At 36.1% G+C, this 22,960-nt stretch overlaps 1 protein-coding gene across 9 annotated transcripts in view; it reads right to left on the bottom strand.

Moving 5' to 3' along the window:
- IMMP2L (inner mitochondrial membrane peptidase subunit 2) overlaps nucleotides 1-22,960 on the bottom strand; it is a 917,077-nt gene that overhangs the window by 736,335 nt on the left and 157,782 nt on the right. The window contains exon 5 of one of the 9 annotated variants that reach the window (XM_037027502.2): nucleotides 12,531-15,649. The exons of 7 other annotated variants lie outside the window; for them this stretch is intronic. In XM_037027502.2, coding sequence (XP_036883397.2) covers nucleotides 15,496-15,649 — 154 coding nt within the window. In that variant the 3' untranslated portion in view covers nucleotides 12,531-15,495. Of the gene's footprint in view, nucleotides 1-12,530; nucleotides 15,650-22,960 lie in introns of those variants that run through there. One more of the 9 variants, XR_005063788.2, reaches the window with a different exon arrangement.

The raw sequence follows: 22,960 nt of genomic DNA, 5'->3' as shown, positions 1-22,960 counted from the left end.
AGAGTCACAATTTAACCAACTTACAGAGCCAGTAAACCTTGCACCCACATCTTGGTTTCTAATGCCATTCTCTGTCTCCTTGGGGACAAGGTTGGGGAGAGAAGGTACACAATGACCCAGGAACATCTTGTTATGCCAGAAAGTAAGGAAACGCTGAAAGAATTAAAAGACATGCCACAAAGACTCAGAATTATAAACTACTGCAGAGAAAAATAGGAAAATAAAAATATAGAAAGCAAAGGGGGAAAAGGGAAGGTTCATAGACTGTAAGGCTGAGGACTGACTGGTAAAAATGAAGGAGCTGCTGGCACTGGTATATCATCATTTACAAACACTGCAGTAAAGCCTAGTTCAGACAAAAATAATCAACAGAGTCTAAATCAAGAGGAAAAATCTTGATTAGAAGCAGGATATTTGCATGGTCTTGAAATAACCCTAGATAATCTACATCTTATAAATACTTAGGATGCTACTCAGAAAAGGCTGATTATTGGACATGGAAAAAGGTTTCCAATGTAGTATGATCATTGACAGATTAAGTGGACATATGTTATTTGTGGAAGCCCAGCATCCAGCCCGCTTCATGATATCACCTCCACTCCCTTTTGGGAAATTTTATACTCTCCTTTGTAGTCCTGGTGGAAGCATGAATCCAAATTCATGCTCTACAACTATGGAAACCAAAGGCATCCTTTGCAGGCTGCTTCCACAGAACTGCTCACTCCCTGGTGTAGGTTGGTGAGCACATAACCCAAGCTTAGCAAGTCACACACAATCTCTTGGGAGTTTGGTATACTAAACACAGTAAATGCACATACTAAAGATGTGGTTAGGGTTGATTTATGTCAGAAATAGCCTAGGCATTTTGAATGAGTGTATCTGCTACCAAGACCTTTGGTTCCGCCTGGTTCCTCTGTGATCTAAGCATAATTCTGCAGATCTTCTCCCATCCTAGACACCTCTAATAAATTCCTTTTTTGAGTATGTTTCCTTTGCTGGCAACAATGACAACAAAGGTGATAAATGTACAGAATAAAATATACAGACATAAGGGGACAAAATTATCTAATTTAGTTTTGCATTTCTTCAGGTGACTCTTTTCCATTGATTTGGTATATTGGAAAAAACACTGGCTAAAGGATTTAAAGATCTAGAATCTACTCCAGGCTTTCCATCCATAAGCTTTAACATCTGAAGTGTAAATTCATTCTTGTTCTTGATTTTTTTTCTCATCTATGAATGAAGGTGGTTTGAACTGCAGGTGTTCTTGCATTCACAAAATAATATTTTTAATAGAAAAGAACACATTCTTAATGCCAATGTTAATAAATAAACTTTTTTTCAAGAAATTAGCCCAGGGGTGATTACTGAATTTAGTAGTTCCCATTCTTTTTAATAAAATTATTTTTCATATAAGATGATATAATAGTTTCTAACATGACATACAGCAGTTAAGGACTTTTGGACTACTTCCCTATAAGAGTAAAACCATATGCCTAAGATTTCACTGTAAGAAATAAGTAAGTTTGAAATATTATTATTCAGTAAATACCATTATATTCATACAATACACAGGCAAAGCAATGCACCTTCTATAGATTTTTACATTTTCTAGTATCACAATATTCTCCTGAAATGTGCTTTCCTGCTACTTTCAAATGCTGTACAAAAACCAGCCTTACGTAAAAATTTCAAGTTCAAGAAAATAATTCCTTTTAAAACTCACTGATGATTTGATAGACATGTTTTGCTAAGTGTGTATAAAATCAATTGGTGCACTTGCTAAGGAATATATCCGTAACAGTACTTGGGATACAATTTTTCTAGAGATGTAAAATTCTAGTGTCAAAGTCAGCCAAAATTTTTTAAACTGGCATTAACAATGGATTGGTGAGAATCTAAATACCAGTGATCAAGAGTTTTGTATTGAAACCAATACATTCATAGAAGAGTACTGCTATGAGTTCTTTAAAAATTAAGAAGTGAAACCATTCTCAAAAAGCCATTCGAAGCAAGAAGACTAATAATCATTATGTCTCCAAGAATAATGGTTATTTACTATTAACGTTTATCAGGCATTAACTGTATTTGAAAGGTTATGAGATTTTGTTCCTCTCATGAAAGTTTTACCTCCCCAGACCTACACTTCGGTATACTATGCGTTACTGACTCTCAGGACAATTCAAAACAGAGTGAACTCCATCTATCACGTGAACCATTATGCTTGATTCCACCATAGCAAAGAGGCAAAAGAATTGGTCTCTGGCCTTCTAAGGTACACACAGCCATGAAAACTGACTCAATATAATGTGATACACGCTAGAAAAGAAATGACATCTAGTGCTTTCCAACAAGGAAGCAATTAATTCTGTTTGGGGACAAAGAAAAAGCTACAGAGAAAAGGTGACATTAAACCTTTATAAAAATATCAAAAATATGAATACTAAAACTCTTATCTGGATAGGTGACTTTACAGGCAGTCATATATGAGTTTACAACCCACTGTTGGCCATGTGAAACTGAGCAGGTTGCATGGAAACTTAAAAGGTAACCCTTGTTCTGCCACATTCATTACTTGTGATCTTAGAATTCACCTTACCTCTCTAGGCCCCAATTTCCCAGTCTATGAAGGGAGTCATGGCGTCATGCTCTAAAAATCTCCCATTTCCCTTCTGATTCTAACATAAATCCATATTTTATATCAAGGTATAGATATTCCTATCTCTGTTGGAGGTCTTCAGTTAGCATGTATTTATAGAATACCACTAGGTATTAGGTATTGTTCTGGATACATTGGATATATCAATGAACAAAACAGACCAAAATCTCATGGAAATTACACAGGAAATTTTGAGAAACTTTTAAATGGTTGTTGTCTCTTGTTGTTCATACATCATTTACCTGTGAGGTTTACATACATATTTTAAACAGTTAACACTGGGAAATTTGAAATAACTATAAACATAAGAATGTAAGGAGAAATTTAGATGAAGTATAGTTGATAATACTGACATAAAGATGACATGTTTCTCTAAATTCACACTAAATCAGTGAGCCTCAGCAACAGGACAAAAACAGGCAGCATGTTAAGGAGCTCTCTTGAACCGATCTAGTGTACAGCCATCTTCTCTTCCTCATTTAAACTGTTACATAGTTTCTTGAGAGCTATGATATAACTAGGTGAGTTTCACTTAAAGATAAATAAAATCTATACATGGTAAGAAAATATAAACACCAAAACCTATCATCTCACTTCAGATATTCCATTTCCTTATCTGGTATTTTTCAGCCTTGACTATTTTATTACACAAGGTCTTTATTTGATAGTCACATATTATCACTTTTTAAAAACTGATTTATTATTCAATAAGCAATTGTCAGACATCAGCAATTTTACGCAGTTCCAGAATAGGAACTCACTCAAAGTATATCAGAATACAAGGATTGTTGAAAGGATACAAAATGAGGTAAGGAAAAACAAAACCACCAGTGTCAGAACACACACTGATAAGGAATCACATGGTATTTCAGTCTTCCTTGCCTGGACTCTGCTCAGTCTTTTTCTCTCCTTCACTAACTTCCTGATTTCTCTGCATTCTCTTTCCCATTATCTCATGGCAATGTCATCTTCTTAGCTGCTACAGCCTCCTGGACTCTGCTGCTTGTCTTCTCTCCAAAGTCTGCACACTTCTGCATCATTCAATGAATTGCATCCCTCTCCTTAGGGGAGAAGATCTTACTGAGGTTATGGCCACTTTCCTGTATAGAACTCCTCTGTGGATCAGAGTTGTCTGTCTCTCCCCTTCAGCGAATGTGTGCATTTGCCTGCCTTCCTATAACCAGGATTGTGACAATGGAGTCATATGATTTTTAAGACAAACAGACCCCAGTAGTGTTTGCACAGGCACCCTTCAAAATAGGACTATGGCATTCCAGGCACCAGAAGTCTTCTAAGGAAGGTACATCGTACTGTCAGGCACTTTTTATGAACTATTCAGTCCCTAAAGAGACTGTCTCACCATTGAGACTAGGTACAGAAACTGAGCTCACAAACCATGCCCACAAAGTCAGAACATTTCTTTTAAGGACACAGGAAGCAAGTATATATATAGCATGTACTAGAAAGTTTAAATGATATGAAGCTGTGGGCATGTGTGTATGTGTTTTAGAATAAACAAGCTCTGCTTGGGAAACAACTCTTTCAAACAAAACAAACTTACATATAAACAAAACATTTTGTAAAATCATTTCTTTTTAAATTACTCCAGTCAGCATCAAATTTGCACTGCAAAGTGGCATGCCTTAAATTTCAGTTAGTCAACCATAATTGATAGTCTCCAAGCTGTGAAACTCAGAATACACTAACAAATGTCCATGATTCTGGGTAAGACAGCAATTACCCTGGCAAGTATTTTCCAAAGCTTCACATCCCATCTTTATCAGGAATGGGCAGCCAGCACTACACAACTGTTAGCCTGAGGCTTCATCTTGGCCTCATGAGTAAAAACCATAAGCAACTACAAAGCAAAACACAATAAAGAAAACTTGGAGTTCAACTTGCTTTATGGTGAAAACTTCTATGTAACACTGGAGAATGTGGTGAATACTTCTATTTATAATCTTCTATATAACAGTGAAAGAAAAAGACACTCATGTCTTCTCTCTCCTTCTGGTGGTGGGCAAGAGAAAGCACGTGTGGGATGAAACGAGTCGCCTCACAATAAAGCGACATCGACAAAGGCAGAGAAGGGCTGTGAAGTGGGGCTCCAACGATGTGGCTGAGGCACTGATCCAGCCCCCCTAGAGCCTGCCCCGACTCTGATCTTTTCACCTATATCTGGCAAAAAAAAGTCCTAGGGGCTTGATACTTTGGATAAGACATCATCTCCCCTGACTCCTGGGCCTCCACTGTCACAAACCAAAAGGAGAGCCCAAGAGCTCCAGATAGAACCCCTCCTCCTCAGCATCCACACTGCCATTAACAGGAGTGAAAACTGAGAAGCCCTCCCTCCTCTGTAGCCACACTCACCATTAGCATGCTTATCATGCTACAGATTATCAGAACTATTTTATTATGGCTTTTATTGCCCCTTCCTCAGCTCTCACAGAAGCCCAGGGCCCTCAGGTCATCTCTAATTCCCACACAGTTCTGTGGGCATTGAGGCAACTCCAAAGTCACCAGGAACTCCCCATCCTCCGTATCTGATTTACTCCTTCCAGGACTGCTTGTAAATATCTGATGCACTATGAATTCTGTTACCTGTTTGCTTCTTCCATTACAATGTCAGTTCCATGAGGGCACGGACTTTTGTCTCTTTTCTTAACTGCTCTAGCCCCAGCACAATGAGAATACTCAGTATTTATTTAGTGATGGAATATCCAAAAGAGCTGTTTAAAGAAAACTAGGGTGAGAGAAAAGTTTTTTTGTTCAAGACTTAACAGGTTTCAGTCATTTGGGAGTGAGGGAGAGCTTAGAGTCAGAAGTAAGAAATTAATAAATTCCATATGTACAAACATTATCAAAAACTATGCTATTTTCTCCTTTTTAACTTCTATAATTTTTCATATGAAATATAAACATATTCTTAAGTCAATAATTTTCAAAAACTGTTTTCCTAGTCATTTCCAGTTTCCATTGTTCACAACATGTTTTTTGGAATCAAACATACATAATCACTTTAATTAACATGTTTCCTATCTTTTTATGGAGTATTTTAAATCTTAAAATATTCACAGGCATTCTAATTTTCTGAAGTGTTAAAAAGGTATAAACACTCTGTATTTACCTAATGAGTTGAAAACATATGTCCATACAAAAACCTGCATACAAATGTTTATACTAGTTTTATTCATAATTGCCAAGACTTAGAAGCAACCAGATGTTCTTTAATAACAGATAAACCATGGTACATCTATACAACAGAATATTATTTAATAATAAAAAGAAATGAGCTATCAAGACATGTAAGACATGGAAGAGCCTTAAATGCTTATTACTAAGTCAAAGAAGCCAGTCTGAAAAGGTTACATGATATATGATTCCAACTACATGACATTCTAGAAAAGGAAAAATTATGGGGACAGCAAAAAGATCAATGATTGCTAGGAGTTGGAAGGTGATGGAATGGAATAGAAAGGAGGGAGGGATGAAAAGATAGAGCACAGGGGATTTTTAGGGCAATGAGGTGGATTCAAGACATTATGCATCTGTTAAAATCTACAGACCTGTACAATACAAAGAATGAACCCTAACGTAAATGATGGACTTTGGTTGATAATAATATATCAATATTTGTTGACCAATTTTATAACATGATTCACACTAATACAAGTTGTTAGTAATAGGAAAAATTCTGTGTGCTAGAAACACGGAGGTAGGTATATTGGAATTCCCTGTACTTTCTGCTCAGTTTTTCAGTAAACTTAAAACTGCCCTAGAAGGTAGTCTATTAATTAAAATCTTAATGAAGGTGTAAACAGACTGCTTAAGCGCTTTTCAAATGACCACTGATAATGCCATCTCTTTTGTTTTGATAAGTTCTATTCCTTATTTCTAATAAGCAAATTTGATCTCATAGGAAGAAAACAGCAAGAGTAGGACAGGGCAGCAGCTAAAGAAGGAAGTGTAAGCTGGCTGTCTCCTTCTCTCAGGCTGTGGGCACAATGCATGAGCAAGGATGACAGGACTTAGTCTTACATTACTACAACAAAAGAGAAAAACTAGCATGAGTAGGTAGAATTCCTGATCAGCGTCATTTTCATGTTTCACGTCCTGTGAGATCATGGGTCCTTTTCTCACAAATGCCCATAAGTCTAAACACTGTGGTGAACAAATAGGGTAAAAGTGAAAATCCAAGTGTTGATTTCATCTGTTTTGTTACTTATGGGGGAAAGAACCTACAAAACTATCCAGTTTTTTCTTACAGAGAATTAAGTGATTTAGCCCAAAACACTTAAAAATGGCTTAAATGATGCAAAAAAAACCCACAAAAAAACCAGTATAGAGGAAAAGAGAGACCACATGCCTTCTACCAACTGGTTATTAAATGAATGTTTCTTAAATATGGCTGAAAATACATATCAGGGAAAGGAAAAACAACAAATTTTCAATGAAAGGAAAAAAATATTAGAGGTAGTCAAAAAGTTACTATAATGGAAGACAGGTGTGTGACTTGCTGGACTAAAGGCTGGTACTACCTACCCAGCAGTACTGCTTTGAGAATTAGGTGAGATAATGTTTGTAAATATACTTGGCAAAAGTCAGATTGTAAAAATATTAAAACTGAGAAAAATACTGTATAAAGAAGAGAAAACTGCCTTTAAATGCTGAGAAATTAAGGGAAGCAGAGAAAAGGCACTGCACTTAGGACCCCTTCCCTGGTTCCCTGGGCTCCAGGTGCTGCCATTTGTAATGCTGCTGTAGGGTGTTGATTTTACTTTGCCCATTTTCCTTGACAACTTTGGTCATAACCTTTGCTGATGCTTATGTTCTTACAGGAGATAAAGTGGTTAGTGAAGATTATGAACTAAAGGAAAATGCCTTCAAGGATGGGGTGGTGAGGGTTATACTAAGATTTGATTCTACATATTTTGTGCCAAATTATTTCTCCTCTGCTAAGTTCAGTGGCTCATAAACCACCTGCCTCCTAAGCGTGAATGGAGAACATGGGGAAATACATCAGGGATTTAAATAAACCCATTTTAAGTTAAGGAATTCATATGACAAGAATGGCATATGCTTCAGAAACCACTGTGTGGAATCAAAGTAAAGTACAAAATGCTTTCTTTTTCCTGTTTTTTAATCATGAAGGAAAAGTTACCAAACACCTCTTTCTGATTCCAGACTTGTTCTGACCCTACTTAGTCTTCAGGAAAGACCCCATTCAGTTCCTGAAAGGAAGCCAAACCCTCCTAATAGTCTCTTAATTATTTAATGGGAGCTGCTTTGAACTATCCAAGCACAAAGCAGGTCTTTAAAAATTGCTCACATGCTAGCATTTGACAGTGTCGTAAGTGCCTATAAATGAATATTGAATAATGCAAATTGTAACCTGTTGACAATGCATTTCCATAAATCAAGTGAGCACTCATGTAATAAATTCACATCTGACCTATTTAACCTTTACTAGTATTGATCACTCTGTAGCTGATAAGGTCCTAGATTAGACTGATGACAGTAAGAAAAAAAATGGAAAGGACAGAAGGGCCTCACAGGAGAATGACAAAAGAAAAAGCTATAGAACTTGGTGATAAGAAGCTAGTTCAGGGGAAAAAATAAGACAACATTAAAGAAAAAATGACAGGACTTAACAATCCTACAAAATGAGCTTTTCCAAGCCCATACAATCCACACATTATTATCATCCTTCTATCTGACAATCACAACTCATCTGATGCACAACTACCATAAGGCTCCTTGAATTTGTCACAGCACTAAGGAAAGAAAGCCATCCATTGAGTTCTTACCAAGTTAAAAACCAAAGGACGGTTAAATCCTGAGAGTTAAACAGGTAAAGATGTAAGCAAAATGGCTTTGGTAATAAATCAAAAGCTAATGGGGCCTGAACGCATGAGTCTGACCCTTTAATAGTATCCTCTCCTAGCTTGGCAGCCCAAGTGAGAAAACAAAGTGTAGGGGTTACCGCCTGTGCAAAGACACTGGATGCTCCATCTGATATTACCTATAGCTATCATATTGTTCAGAAAACTTCTGACATGAAATCAAGTAAAACTGTTATCACCAAGACTAGAGTTCTATCTTCAGAGAAAATATAAAACTTTCACATTAACTGTATTCAACAATGGTATCATGTTCTACCAAAAAGACTTGAGCATTTTGGGTTAATGCTTAAAATTCCTACTAGATTTTTCCTCTTTACATCAGAGGTGATCCTGCCTCCCCTCTGCTCAGGAGATGCTGAGAAAGAGAGTCTTAACTGAATGATTTAACTCAACAGAACTCCTACAAGGGAAGCTGCACTACAAATCCTCTCTCTCTGTATCCTAGAGACGTATCTGCTGAGCATCAACGGGAATAGACCTGTTGAGTCTTGCTACAGAGAGTGTAGACAGATCAAATGATAAAAGCTTCCAGGAAACAGGCGGAAAAGCATCAAACAAAACAACGGTCTTGCAAGGCAGTGAGATATCTACCACCGAAGAAGTGGTTCTCAATCCACTTGCTTAAAATTTGTCTCCTGGGCCCAGTACCCATTTGTGAAATTGGGAGATATGCCTGGAAATATGCAACTTTAACAAGTAACCTAGTTGATTCAGATGTTGGTGGAAAACAACATACAATCCTAGTTAAACAACTGGGCCTTAGCAAACTTGAACACAGATTTCCTATATTTGGTAAAAGTGATATTTGATAAACTATGAGGTCCCTTTGAAATTTAAGTATTTATTTCTATGAGATAATGAGGGCAGATAAAACAGCAACAGCGGCAAGGGCAGCAATAATGAACTTGAGAAAATATAAGACTTAAGACACATGATAGTGTCATGTTTAAGAAACCAGACTCTGGATTTAACATGGTCTGAGTCCACTTACTAGCTCTGTGACCTTGAACAAAATTACTTACCTTCTAAGTCCCAGTTATTTTTGTTAGCATACTACTCAGGCTCACAGAGAAATTATAAGTAGTAACCAACTTTGTGTTAAACAATCACCCAAAATTATGAAGAAAGAAGACTAATGGTAAGAAAAAAAATGAACAAATCTGAAATCGTTTTAAAAAATACAAATAGTGGAAGTAAAAAATATATATATATACCTATATATATAAACTAAATATATATAAATAGCCAATAAGCATATAACATATATTTATATTATACATAAGCATTTATATATATATATATATATAAAATCTCATTTTTAATTTACATATATATATATAAATAGCCAATAAGCATATAATAAGATAATATGATTAGCTATCAGGTTAATGCAAATCAAAATTAAAATGAAATACCACTTCAGACCTATCTGGATGGCTATGATCAAAAATAAATTTAACATGTTGATGAGAATGTGGAGAAACTGAAACCTCCCTACTTCTCATGAGTACATAAAATAGTGCAGCCACTTTTGAAAAATAGTTTGGTAGTTCCTCAAATGCTTAAACATAGATCTAGCAATTCCACTCCTAACTGTATACCTAAAGGAATTGAAAACAGGTATTTAAACAAAGTTTGTACCTGAATGTTTAAAGCAGCATTGTTCATAAGAGCCAAAAGGTAGAAACTATCCAAATTTCCATCAACTGATGAGTAAATAAAATCTATATATACAAACACAAAGGAATATTATTCAGCCAGAAAAAAAAGAATAAAAGTGCTAATACATACTATAACATGATGAATCTTGAAAATACTGTGCTAAGTGAAAGAAGCCTGTTAGAAAGGACCATGTATCATATAATTCCATTAAGGGAGATGTTCAGAATAGGCAATCTATAGGGACAGACAGCAGATGAGTCTTTGCTAGGGGATGAAGGTATGGAGATGGCTGGGGTAATCAAAGTTGCAAAGTTTGACCCCATACTGCCTCGATGGGCTTGGAACATAAGCTCTGTACCCATCACCTAGCAGAGTCAATACTTATTCAGGGAAAGAGGGATATTTAGGAAGTGTTATGGACTGAATTATGTTCCCTCAAAATTCATACATTAAAGCCTTAACTCTCAGTACTTCAGAATGTGACCATATTTGGAGAGGGCACTTAAAGAAGTGTTAATTAAAATGGGGCTGTTCATAAAAATAAAAGAAATCCTACCATTTGCAACAACATGGATGGAGCTAGAGGATATTATGCTCAGTGAAATAAGCCAGCCAGAGAAAGACAAATACCAAATGACTTCACTCATTTGTGGAGTCTAAGAACAAAGCAAAACTGAAGGAACAAAATAGCAGCAGACTCACAGACTCCAAGAAGGGACTAGGTTACCAAAGGGGAGGGGTTGGGGAGTGTGGGTGGGAAGAGAGAAAGGGATTAAAGGGCACTATAATTCACAATCATCGTATAGGTAGGTCACTGGGAAGGCAGTACAGCACACAGAAGACAAGTAATGACTCTATAGAATCCTACTACACTGACAGACAGTGATGTAAGGTGGGAGTTGAGGACTTGATAACATGGGTGAATATTCAAACCACTGTGCCATTTATGTGAAACCATCATAAGATTGTATATCAATGATAGTTTAATAAAAATAAATAAATTTAAAAAATTAAAATGGGGCTGTTAGGGTGGGCCCTAATCCAATCTGTCTGGTATCCTTAAAAGAAGAGAAAATTTGGATGCACAGAAAAACCAGAGGTGTGTACCCACAAAGGAAAGACTATTTGAGGACCCAGCAAGAGGGCAGCTATTTACAAGCCAGTGACTAAGGGATATGGGGTTTCTTTCTGGGGTAATGTTTATGATATCGATTTTGCTAATAAGCACACAATTCCAATTATATTCTTCAAATGGGTGAATCACTCGGTGTATGGATTAAATTCCAGTAAAGTTGGGGTTTTTCCTATGTAACAACTGAAATCCACAACCAATATTGGTTGTCATCAAAGATGGCAGAAGGACTGAACTTTGGTGTTTTGTGGTGTTTATCTTCCAAAATGCTAGTTTCTTGTCATTTTTTTCTTCTTTATTGAAATATCATTGATATTCAATCTTACATTGGTTTCAAATATACAACATAGTGGTTTAACCCATATTATTAAACCCATATTATTAAATCCTCACCCCCACTAGTGCGGTTACTATCTGTCAACATAAAAGATGTTACAGGCTGCTATTTTTATACATATCTTGAAAAAAAAAAGAAGAAGAAAACATCCCTCTACAGTATAAACTCTGTGATGCTCTTCATGCCGCCCTTCCCTTTGGTGCACTGCCGTTCCCCCCGTTCTGTATCATGCTGGTAGGGCTCTCGGTTACAAGGCCTCAACAACTGCCACAGAAACTGCCTACAAATTTTTGCCACTTAAACTGAGTGTTTCTACTATGCTTCCTAAGGCCTATGTCTCCTACTCTTTTCAACACTGTGCTACACCAAAACTTTATTCAATAAATCCCTCCTCTTTTTTGTTAAATTAACTCTCAATTTAGGTTGCCTACATCACAAAACTCTTTGATATACACTCTAAGCCATTCCAATCCCTTTTCTAGAAGTAATTCTATAAGCAATTTGCTATGAATACTAACACAATTTTTTCTCTAGGCATATAGATACATATCCATATATATAAATGTCTTAAGAGCATAATACAACTGCACCATAATTGATGTTATTGTTCTATAAATATTTCATTGTTTTATTTATCCATTTTTTTCTTCTAAAATCAAGGGCTGTAGGGAATATCCAACAAAAGTATATCATGTTAAAATCCAACAAACGAATAGACTAAGTGGTTTAAAACATTTTTTAAAATACTTTTAGGTATGAAAGGAACCTGAAAAATAATTTCTAATCAACTTTTTATTTACAATTTAGTTTCACAGATAATACAGAATTACAAAACAATTATATGTAAGGAAATAAAGCAAAATTGCATGACAATCATCTTATATGAGTTGAAGCCATGCAAATTCAATTCAATTTTTTTAAATTTCAACTATGTAATGTTTTCCAACATGCTGATTACAATGGCTTTCAAGGTGTCCAAAAACAAGTTTACAGCTTGATGTTCATATACATTTAATCAACATTTTTAATTGTCACAAATGCAAAACTGATCAACATAATTTACAGCAAAATTAAATATATTTAAAACAAAAAAGTCCATGACATATTATTATGATAAACTAATGTACTTTTTTTAGTGCTTACTAAATCTCATTATCTCAATTATTTCTCAAAATAGTCCTTTGAGGCAAGTGTTATTATAATCTCCCAATATATCAGTTACTTATGATAGTAACTGGAAAATCTGAGATACATCTGAGGTCAAGTTTTTCTATCTCTAAAGTTCCTTTCTCTAGCAATACCTCTGTCATATCATAACAATATTAATGACTAGCTGAAGAACTTAACTGAACAGTTTTTATAATATTCAACTGCATTAAAACATCTATCTTTATAAAAATCCTGCAAGCAACAAATGAGTTTTCTGAATCAGCACAAAAAGTTATTAAACCTGAGTTCATTATTAAAGAATAAAGTTATTCTTTACTTCTTGGCATAAAAGAAGTTACAATATCAATTCCATTAGCACTATGATAAAGATGAAATCAAATTAATTCAAGCCACCTTCTTGATAGACTTGTGATCTTTATAAACACAAAATAACAGGTTAGTATAGACTCCCAATGGTGTAATTATTCTGCGTCAAAAATAGGTACACAATTCTGTAAGAATGCAAAATAATACAAAGTACATTGTAATTACTACAGACATTGTTAGACTGTAGATTTTTCCATATTGATGCATATTTAATTAAAATGATATTTATCAAAAGGCTAATGAGACCATTTTGAAACCCATTTACTGAAAGGCTAATGAGACAGTAAAATATGAACTATTTATTAACTGAAAAATGAAATGTGATATCTGTACACAGAGAACCACCAGACTTGAAAAAATATATCACTGAAAGCCTCTCATAAACCTTATAGTAAAAAGTCCTACTAGAGATAACAAAGACCATGTACAATGTCAGTTTCCCACTTAAACTGATCGGAAAGTGAAAGTTTATATGCTAGTCAAAGAAATTATCTAATGAGAGTATATAAATTATATATCCATTTACCAGAATTACAGTTGTTATAGGTATTTAAAGACAAGTCATTTTTAAAATTGCAAAACAGATCATGATGAAATATGGTGAAATAAGATTTCATAACACTACACATTAAAACAATCACACATTAGATGGCTGCAGCTCAGAAAAACAATGTGGATATTTCACTGAGCCAAAAAGAGTTCCCTTCTCATGTGAACATGGTGGAAAGGAACCATGCTGAAATGCAAGTGGAAATGCCATTTTCTCAAATAATGATGATAATAGTAACAACAGTATATACCTGAAGGCTTTTAACCTCAAGAACAGAAAATTCCAGAGGTATTAAAAATGGTACATCTTATCAAACAGTACATAAACAAAACTATTTAATATGTAATTGCAAAGTATTTGCTCATCAAATAAATGGAAACTCATTTTAAGATTAAATAAGAAAAGTGCAATCTGGATTTATAAGTCTAAGTCTGGATTTACAGATGAAATAGCAACATTCATGAACAACTTTCTAAGCCAGGATGATCTTGGTTAAGGTTTTCCTAACATTAATTAATAACAGGTCTCATACATATACAGTAAGCTAGGTAAAAAGTAAAATCCATACATATGTACATTGCAAGTGGCAACTGTTCTCTACAGATAATTTAGTATTATGAATTATCTGAATAAAAATCAAAAGTGAATTACTAAAAGACAGTTAAAATAGCTCCATCAAAAAAATTTTCAGTGTGTATTCTTCATCATAAGTAATATGAGTTATTTAAATAATTGCTCATTTATTTGTCATTTTTCAGGGAAAAAATGATAATTTGTTATTGCACCTAAATAATTTGAAGGTACTTCACAGTAATATGTCTCTTTGTTAACAATTATCCAATTATGTATTTATTAGTTGTCATATTAACGTTCTGTCAAGAGAATTTTTACACATTTATTATGAAACATCTTCTACATTCAAAATGAGATTATACTTAATATCTTCAAAGATTCTGCACATTATACATTTATTAACTCCAGAACATGCTCCAACCAGATAATGATCTTTTGTCAAACTAAGAGCAATCTAGTCATGGGTTCTCTTCAAACAGACCGACAGCAACATTCAAAATGTAATGAAAACAAAACTATTCACCTAAGAGGGAGTGAAAGGACTACTTCTGTTTAGATATTTTTCTTCAAAATTTTAGTTCCTTGAAATTGAACTTCTTCAGTTAATACACAGCTATTAAAAAGCAGAAGACTTATAATCAATACCTTTACTAACAGCTATTCCCCAATCTCTCTTAAATATAAGCACCAGAATTATGCAAGATGGAAAATACCCAATTAGGTTTCCCTGGACCTACTTAGCTTGTCCAACTATTGAATATTTTGATAATAAATATATTCACACTCTTGAGTTGTGAGAGAAAAATTAGCCCTTTAATTAGCAGTAAAACTAGTCTAAAAAGGAGCTATCTGGGTTATCTCTGATACACTGAGATTGTATCATATCATCAGACATTTCAAAAATACCAGGCATAGTTTGCTAACCACAGAACATAAACTTAACTTCAGATCCCTTCACGTGAAGTAATAAAACCTGTTTCTCCTTAAGTATTAGAGTTGATTCTAACTAAAAAATATTAAATTGTTCTTACTACTATCCATTTTCCATATTGCAGGAATGAGAACACAAATCTGAGCTCCTTATTCAGATATAAGTAGATGTGAGAACAAAGAAAATCATGTCATCGCCAATGTGCTTGTATTTCAGTCAGTCAGTGCTGCCACAACACTGAACAAACTGTGTAGTTGATTAAAGGGATAGTTAAAATGTTGCCTTTGAATCCATGTGAACAGCCCTTCGGACTTGGGTCCTTCAGTAAATATATACTCAGCATACACATGGCACCAGGCACTGGACCTGTCCATAGAAACACAAAGGTTTAAGAAAAAAAAGGTTTAGAGTATGATAAAGAGATAGATATGGAAAAAAAGTTTAGTGCAACCTGGTAAATGCAATAAAATTATGGACAAGATTGCTGCTAATGTAGATCTATTTTTCAAACTATGGATTCTAACTTATTTGTGAGTCATGGAACCAATATAGTCAGTCACACCCAATTTCTTTTTTATTAAGGTATTATTGATACACCATCTCATGCTCAGGTTTCACCTGGGCAGCATTGTGGTTACAACATTTCTCCTATTATCAAGTTCCAAAATCGGCCCCCATTACAGTCACTGTCCATCAGCATAATAACATGCTACAGAGTCACTACCTGTCTTCTCTGTGCTATACTGCCTTCCCCAAGCCACCCCTACATTATGTCTGCTAATCATAATGCCCCTTATTCCTCCCATCTACCCACTCTCCCCAATCCCATTGCCTTTGGTAACTGTAAATCCATTCTTGGGTTCTGTGAGTCTGTTGCTGTTTTGTTCCTTCAGTTTTTTCTTTGTTCTTATATTCCACAGATGAGTGAAATAATTTGCTATTTGTCTTTCTCTGCCTGGCTTATTTCACTGAGCATAATACCCTTTAGCTCTATCCATGTTGTTGTTTTCTTCTTATGGCTGAAAAATATTTCATTGTGTATATATGTACCACATCTTCATCCATTCATCTACTGATGGACACTTAGGTTGCTTCCATTTCTTGGCTATTGTAAATAGTGCAGCAAGAAACATAGGGGTGCATATGTCTTTTTGAATCTGGACTGCTGTATTCTAGGGTAAATTCCTAGAGGTGGAATTCCTGGAATTATTTTTAGTTTTTTTGAGGAACCACCATACTGCTTTCCACAATGGTTGAACTAATTTACATTCCCACCAGAAGTGTAGGAGGGTTCCCTTTTCTCTGCATCCTTGCCAGCATTTGTTGTTTGTCTTTTGGATGTTGGCCATCCTAATTGGTGTGAGGTGATATCTCATTGTGGTTTTAATGTGCATCTCTGATGATTAGGGATGTGGAGAATCTTTTCATGTGCCTGTTGGCCATCTGAATTTCCTCTTTGGAGAACTGCTCAGATACTCTGCCCATTTTCTAATCAGGTTATTTGCTATTCGGTTGTTGAGGTACATAAACACTTTATATATTTTGGATGTCAACCCCTTATTGGACATGTCATTTATGAATATATTCTCCCATACTGTAGGATGCCTTTTTGTTCTACTGATGGTGTCCTTTGCTGTACAGAAGCATTTTAGTTTGATATAGTAGTAGAGCTTGAAGTAGGGGAGTGTAATCCCCCTTGCTTTACTCTTCTTTCTCAGGATTGCTTTGGGCTATTCAGGTCTTTTCTGGTTCCATATGAATTTTAGAACTATTTGTTCCAGTTCGTTGAAGAATGTTGTCAGTATTTTGATAGGGATTACATTGAATCTGTAGATTACTTTAAGGCAGGATGGCCATTTGACAATATTAATTCTTCCTACCAAAGAGCATGGGATGAATTTCCACTTATTAGTGTACTCTTTAATTTCTTTCAAGTGTCTTCTAGTTTTCAGGGTATAGGTCTTTCACTTCCTTGGTTAGATTCATTCCTAGGTATTTTATTCTTTTTGATGCAATTGTAAATGGAATTGTTTAAATGATTTATATTTCTTCTAGTTTATTGTTAGTGTATAGGAATGCAATAAATTTCTGTGTATTAATTTAGTATCCTGCAATTTTGCTGAATTCAGATATTCGTTCTAGTAGTTTTGGAGTGGATTCTTTAGGGTTTTTTATGTATAATATCATGTCATCTGCAAACAGTAACAGTTTAACTTCTTCCTTACCAATCTGGATTCCTTTTATTACTTTGTGTTGTCTGATTGCCATGGCTAGGACCTCCAGAACTATGGTGAATAAAAGTGAGGAGAGTGGGCATCCTTTTCTTGTTTCCTATGTTAGAGGAAAACCTTTCAGCTTTTCACTGTTAAGTATGATGCTGGCTGTGGGTTTATCATATATGGCCTTTATTATGTTGAAGTACTTGCCCTCTATACCCATTTTGTTGAGAATTTTTATCATGAATGGGTGTTGAATTTTGTCAAATGCTTTTTCAGCATCTATGGATATGATCATGTGATTTTTGTACTTGTTTTATTGATATAGTGGGTGATGTTGATGGATTTTCAAATGTTGTACCATCCTTGGATCTCTGCGATGAATCCTACTTGATTAGGATGTATGACCCTCTTGATGTATTTTTCAATTCAGTTTGCTATTTTGTTGAGTATTTTTGCATCTATGTTCATCAGGGATATTGGTCTGTAGTTTTCTTTTTTTGTGGTGTCCTTGCCTGGTTTCAGTATTAGAGTGAGGCTGGCCTCATAGAATGAGTTTGGAAGTATGCTCTCCTATTTTTTGGAAAACTTTAAGGAGAATGGGTATTAGGTCTTCTCTAAATGTCTGATAAAATTAAGCAGGGAGTTTTGTTCTTGGGTAGTTTTTTGATTACTGATTCAATTTCATTGCTGGTAATTGGTCTATTGAGATTTTCTTTTTCTTCCTTGGTCAGTCTGGGAAGGTTGTTTTTTTCTAAAAAGTTGTCCATTTCTTCTAGGTTATCCAATTTGTTAGCATATATTTTTTCTTACTATTCTCTAATAATACTTTGTATTTCTTTGGTGTCTGTAGTGATTTTTCCTTCCTTGTTTCTGATTCTGCTTATGTGTGTAGATTCTCTTTTTTTCTTGATAGTCTTGCTAGGGGTTTATCTATTTTGTTTATTTTCTCAAAGAACCAGCTCTTGGTTTCAATAATTTTTCTACTGTTTTATTCTCCTCAATTTGATTTATTTCTTCTCTAATCTTTATTATGTCCATACTTCTACTGACTTTGAGCTCTTCTTTTTTCCAATTTCAATAATTGTGAAGTTAGACTGGTTATTTGGGATTGTTCTGCCTTCTTTAAATAGGCCTGGATTGCTATACACTGTCCTCTTACAACTACCTTTGCTGCATCCCACAGAAGTTGGGGTGTTGAGCTGTTTTTTTCATTTGTCTCCATATATTGCTTGATCTCTGTTCTAATTTGGTCATTGATCCATTATTTAGGAGCATGTTGTTAAGCCTCCATGTGTTTGTGAGCCTTTTTGTTTTCTCTGTACAATTTATTTCTAGCTTCATACCTTTGTGATCTGAGAAGTAGGTGGGTACAATTTCAATCTTTTTGAATTTGCTGAGGCTATTTTTGTGGCCTAGTATGTGATCTATTCTGAAAAATGTTCCATGTGCACTTGAGAAGGATGTGTACCCTGCTGTTATTGGGTGGAGTATTCTGTAGATGTCTGTTAGGTCCATCTGTTCTAATGGGTTGTTCAGTGCCTCTGTCTCCTTACTTATTTTCTGTCTGGTTGATTTGTCCTTGGAGTGAGTGGTGTGTTGAAAATGAATGCTTGCATTCTATTTCCCCCTTTAATTGTGTTAGTATTTGTTTCTCCTGTGTTGTTACTCCTGTGTTGGATGCATAGATATTTATAATGGTTATATCCTCTTGTTGGACTGACCCCTTTATCACTACATAATGTCCTTCTTTTTTTCTTGTTACTTTCATTGTTTTGGAGTCTATTTTGTCTGATACAAGTACTGCAACTCCTGCTTTTTTCTCCCTATTAGTTGCATGAAATATCTTTTTTCATCCCTTCACTTTTAGTCTGTGTGTGTTTTTTGGTTTAAAGTGAGTCTCTTGTAGGCAGCATATAGATGGGTCATGTTTTTTTATCCATTCTGTAACTCTGAGTCTTTTGATTAGTGCATTCAGTCCATTTACATTTAGGGTGATTATTGATAGGTATGTACTTATTGCCACTGCAGGCTTTGGATTCTTGGTTACCAAAGATTCAAGGGCAGCTTCTTTACTATCCAGCAGTCTATCTTAACTCATACTATTATATTATAAACACAATCTGAAAATTCTTTTTTCTCTTCTTTCTTTTTCTTCCTCCTCCACTCTTTACATGTTAGGGGTCATATTCTGTACTCTTTGTGTATCCCTTGACTGACTTTGTGGGTAGCTGATTTAATTTTTCATTTGTTTAGTATTTAATTGGTCTACTTCCTTTTGCTGTCATTTTCTTTTCTCTAGTGACAGCTATTTAGCCTTAGGCACACTTCCATCTAGAGCAGTCCCTTTAAAATTCACTGCAGTGATGGTTTTTGAGAGGTAAATTCCCTCAACTTTTGCTTATCTGGGAATTTTTTAATCCCTCCTTCAAATTTAAATGATAATCTTACAGGTTAGAATAGTCTTGGTTCGAAGCCTTTCTGTTTCATTGGTCTGAATATATCATGCCACTCTTCTGGCCTGTAAGGTTTCTGCTGAGAAGTCTGATGGTAGCCTGATGGATTTTCATTTGTAGGTGATCTTTTTTCTCTCTCTGGCTGCTTCTACTACTCTGTCCATGTCCTTGATATTTGCCATTTTGATTATTATATGTCTTGGTGTTGTCCTCCTTGGGTCCCTTGGGTCAGGAGATCTATGGACTTCCATGGCCTTAGAGACTATTTCCTTCCCCAGACTGGGTAACTTTTCAGCAATTATTTCTTCAAAGACACCTTCTGTCCTTTTTCTCTCTCTTCTTCTACTGGTACCTCTATAATGCAAATATTGTTCCATTTGGATTGGTCATACAGTTCTCTTAATATTCTCTCATTCCTAGAGATCCTTTTTCCTCTCTCTGCCTCAGCTTCTCTGTATTCCTATTCTCTGATTTCTATTCCATTAACTGTCTCCTCTACCTCTCCTAATCTGCTTTTAAATCCCTTCCTTGTTTGTTTCATTTATCTCCCTCCTGAATTCATCTCTTAGCTCTTGAATATTTTTCTGTAGCTCCATTAGCATGCTTAAGACTTTTATTTTGAATTCTTTTTCAGGAAGATTGGTGATTTCAGTCTCATCAAGCCCTCTTTCTGGTGTCTGAAGGATTTTGGATTGAACAAGGTTCTTTTTCTTTTTCATAGTTCTGGAGTGATGGGAATGGTCACAGGCGAGTGGCACAGGTGTCAGCCAGGAGGACAAAGCCCTTTTGTGTTTCCCAGTTGCAGTGCATGTCTCCACTGTATGTGCCAGTCAATTGTGAGCAGGGAGTGGTCTCTGGGTTAATCCCCTAAGCTGCCATGGGTGCACCACCCTCGGCATGTTATAGGGTAATGGTGGGGGTCACAGGTGAGTGGCACAGGTTCTACCACCAGTACAAAGCCCTTTCGTGTTTCCTAGTAGCAGTGCCTGTCTCCACTGTCTGTGCCAGTCAACTGCACACAGAGAGTGGCCTCTGGGTTAATCCCCTAAACTGCCATGGTTGAGGCTGCCCTCCTGCTGGCCTAGGTGGCCATGGGGTCGCAGGCGACCAGCACAGGTATTTACAGGGAGAGCAATGCCCCTTCATACTTCTGAGTCACTGTACCTGTCTCTGCTGTCTCTCTTGTTTAGCTGCACACAGTGATAAGCCTGTGCTTTAAGCTGCGCTGTTGCCATAGGCAGGGCTGCCCTCCGGCTAGTCTAAAGCAATGGCAAGTACAGCAGGTTTGCACGCAGGTGCTTGTGGGGAGGAACGAGCAGCAGGCTGCTTATCGCAGTGAGGGACCTCAGGACTGCACTGCCAACCAAGGTAATAAGGTACCTGAAGCTCCTGAAAGTCCCCAACCTGCTGTGCTGAGTGTGCCAGGACAATTTTTTCCACCTGTTTCTTCTCCTAAATCCTTGCCCCTTTAGCAGCCCTCTGACTGTTGAGAAGTCTTTTAAAGTAGGGCAGCCGGTTGTGGGAACCTGTTTGCAGTCTTAGTCTCTGGCTTTGGTTTTCAGCCCCTCTAAAGTCCAGAGCACCATGCAATGTGGGTCTGTGTTCCTGGAGTAGATTCCTACCACTGGTTATTTAGCAGTCCTGTGCTTCCACTCCCTCCCACTCTGATTCTCTTCCTCCCTGCCAGCGAGCTAGGGAGTGGGGAGTGCTTGAGTCCTGCCGGGCTGTGGTTTTTTACTTTACCCTTTTCCATGAGATGTTCACTTCTCCCAGATGCAGACTGGCTGGTCACTCTTTTAGGAGTAGTTGTACTTGCTGTATTTTCAAAATATATGTGGTTTTGAGAGGAGATTTCCACAATACTTCTCACGCCACCATCTTTTCTCCTTCCCTCAATTTTTTTTAACATTACAGAAAACACTAAAATGTGCCCCATGAAATAAAACCGTTTTAAACTTTTGTTCCAGTTTTACATAAGTATAGATTTAGATACACATACATATATAGACATAGATTTCAGGATAGCTATAGACAAATATCTAGGAGTATATGTATCTCTATATGTGTGTGTACATACATATATCAATGAAACAGTGTAAAATATACTTCATACAAGATATGGTCAAAACACTTTCAATGCCATGAGTAGAGAAATTCTCCTGAATAAGTCAAGGCAGGCTTCATGAAGGAAATAGCATTCAGGCTGACACTGTATGAAAAAGAGGATGGAGCATGTCATGTATAGATTGAGCACATTGAAATGTGATTAAGGCCACATGTTGAAATAATATTTTGGATATACTGGGTCAAATACAAAATATTATTAAAATCAATATTACCTCTTTTTATTTTTTAATGTGGGTACTAGAATATATAAAGCTATATATATATATATATATATATACATGTCTTACATAACAAATTTCAGTAATGGTATAGATGATGGACTGGAGGGAGGAAAATGCACTAACAGTGATGAAGCCAAAGGCAGGCTATTGAGTGACCAAGGTGAGAGATGACAGCCTGATCTAGGAGAATAAGAACAGGAAGGAATTGGAGACAAAAGTTCAAGGAAGTAAGAGACAGAAGTTGGTGCTTGACTGGACATGAGGGATGAGGGAAAAGTCATTAGTCCATTCATTCATCCATCCATCACATTATTTGCATGCCTAGGATACTGCAGGTACATGTTGGTTGTGCTGCAGTGAACTAAACAGAGTCTGAAATGTATCAACATTCTGGGCTGGGAAACTAAGTGGAGGTTGTTACCATCCCCTGAAATAGCTAACGAAGGAGGCAGAATAGTTCTGTTATGATCAAATGTATCAAGAATGAGACACTTTTAGAATACTTAAGTGGAAATGTCTCAAAAGCAATTGTATGTCAGGATCTGAAGTTCAAGAGAAAGAGCTAAGCTAAAGCTAGAGAGTTTGGTGTTATTAGTATATAATTGGCAGCTGGTCCTTAGGAGGGGCTGTCATTGCTTAGGGAAAGACTGTAGAGTG

This window comes from Manis javanica, chromosome 6 (genome assembly GCF_040802235.1).
Source record: "Manis javanica isolate MJ-LG chromosome 6, MJ_LKY, whole genome shotgun sequence".
In the NCBI taxonomy this organism is placed as follows: domain Eukaryota; kingdom Metazoa; phylum Chordata; class Mammalia; order Pholidota; family Manidae; genus Manis; species Manis javanica.
This window is presented reverse-complemented; position numbering and strand designations above follow the sequence as displayed.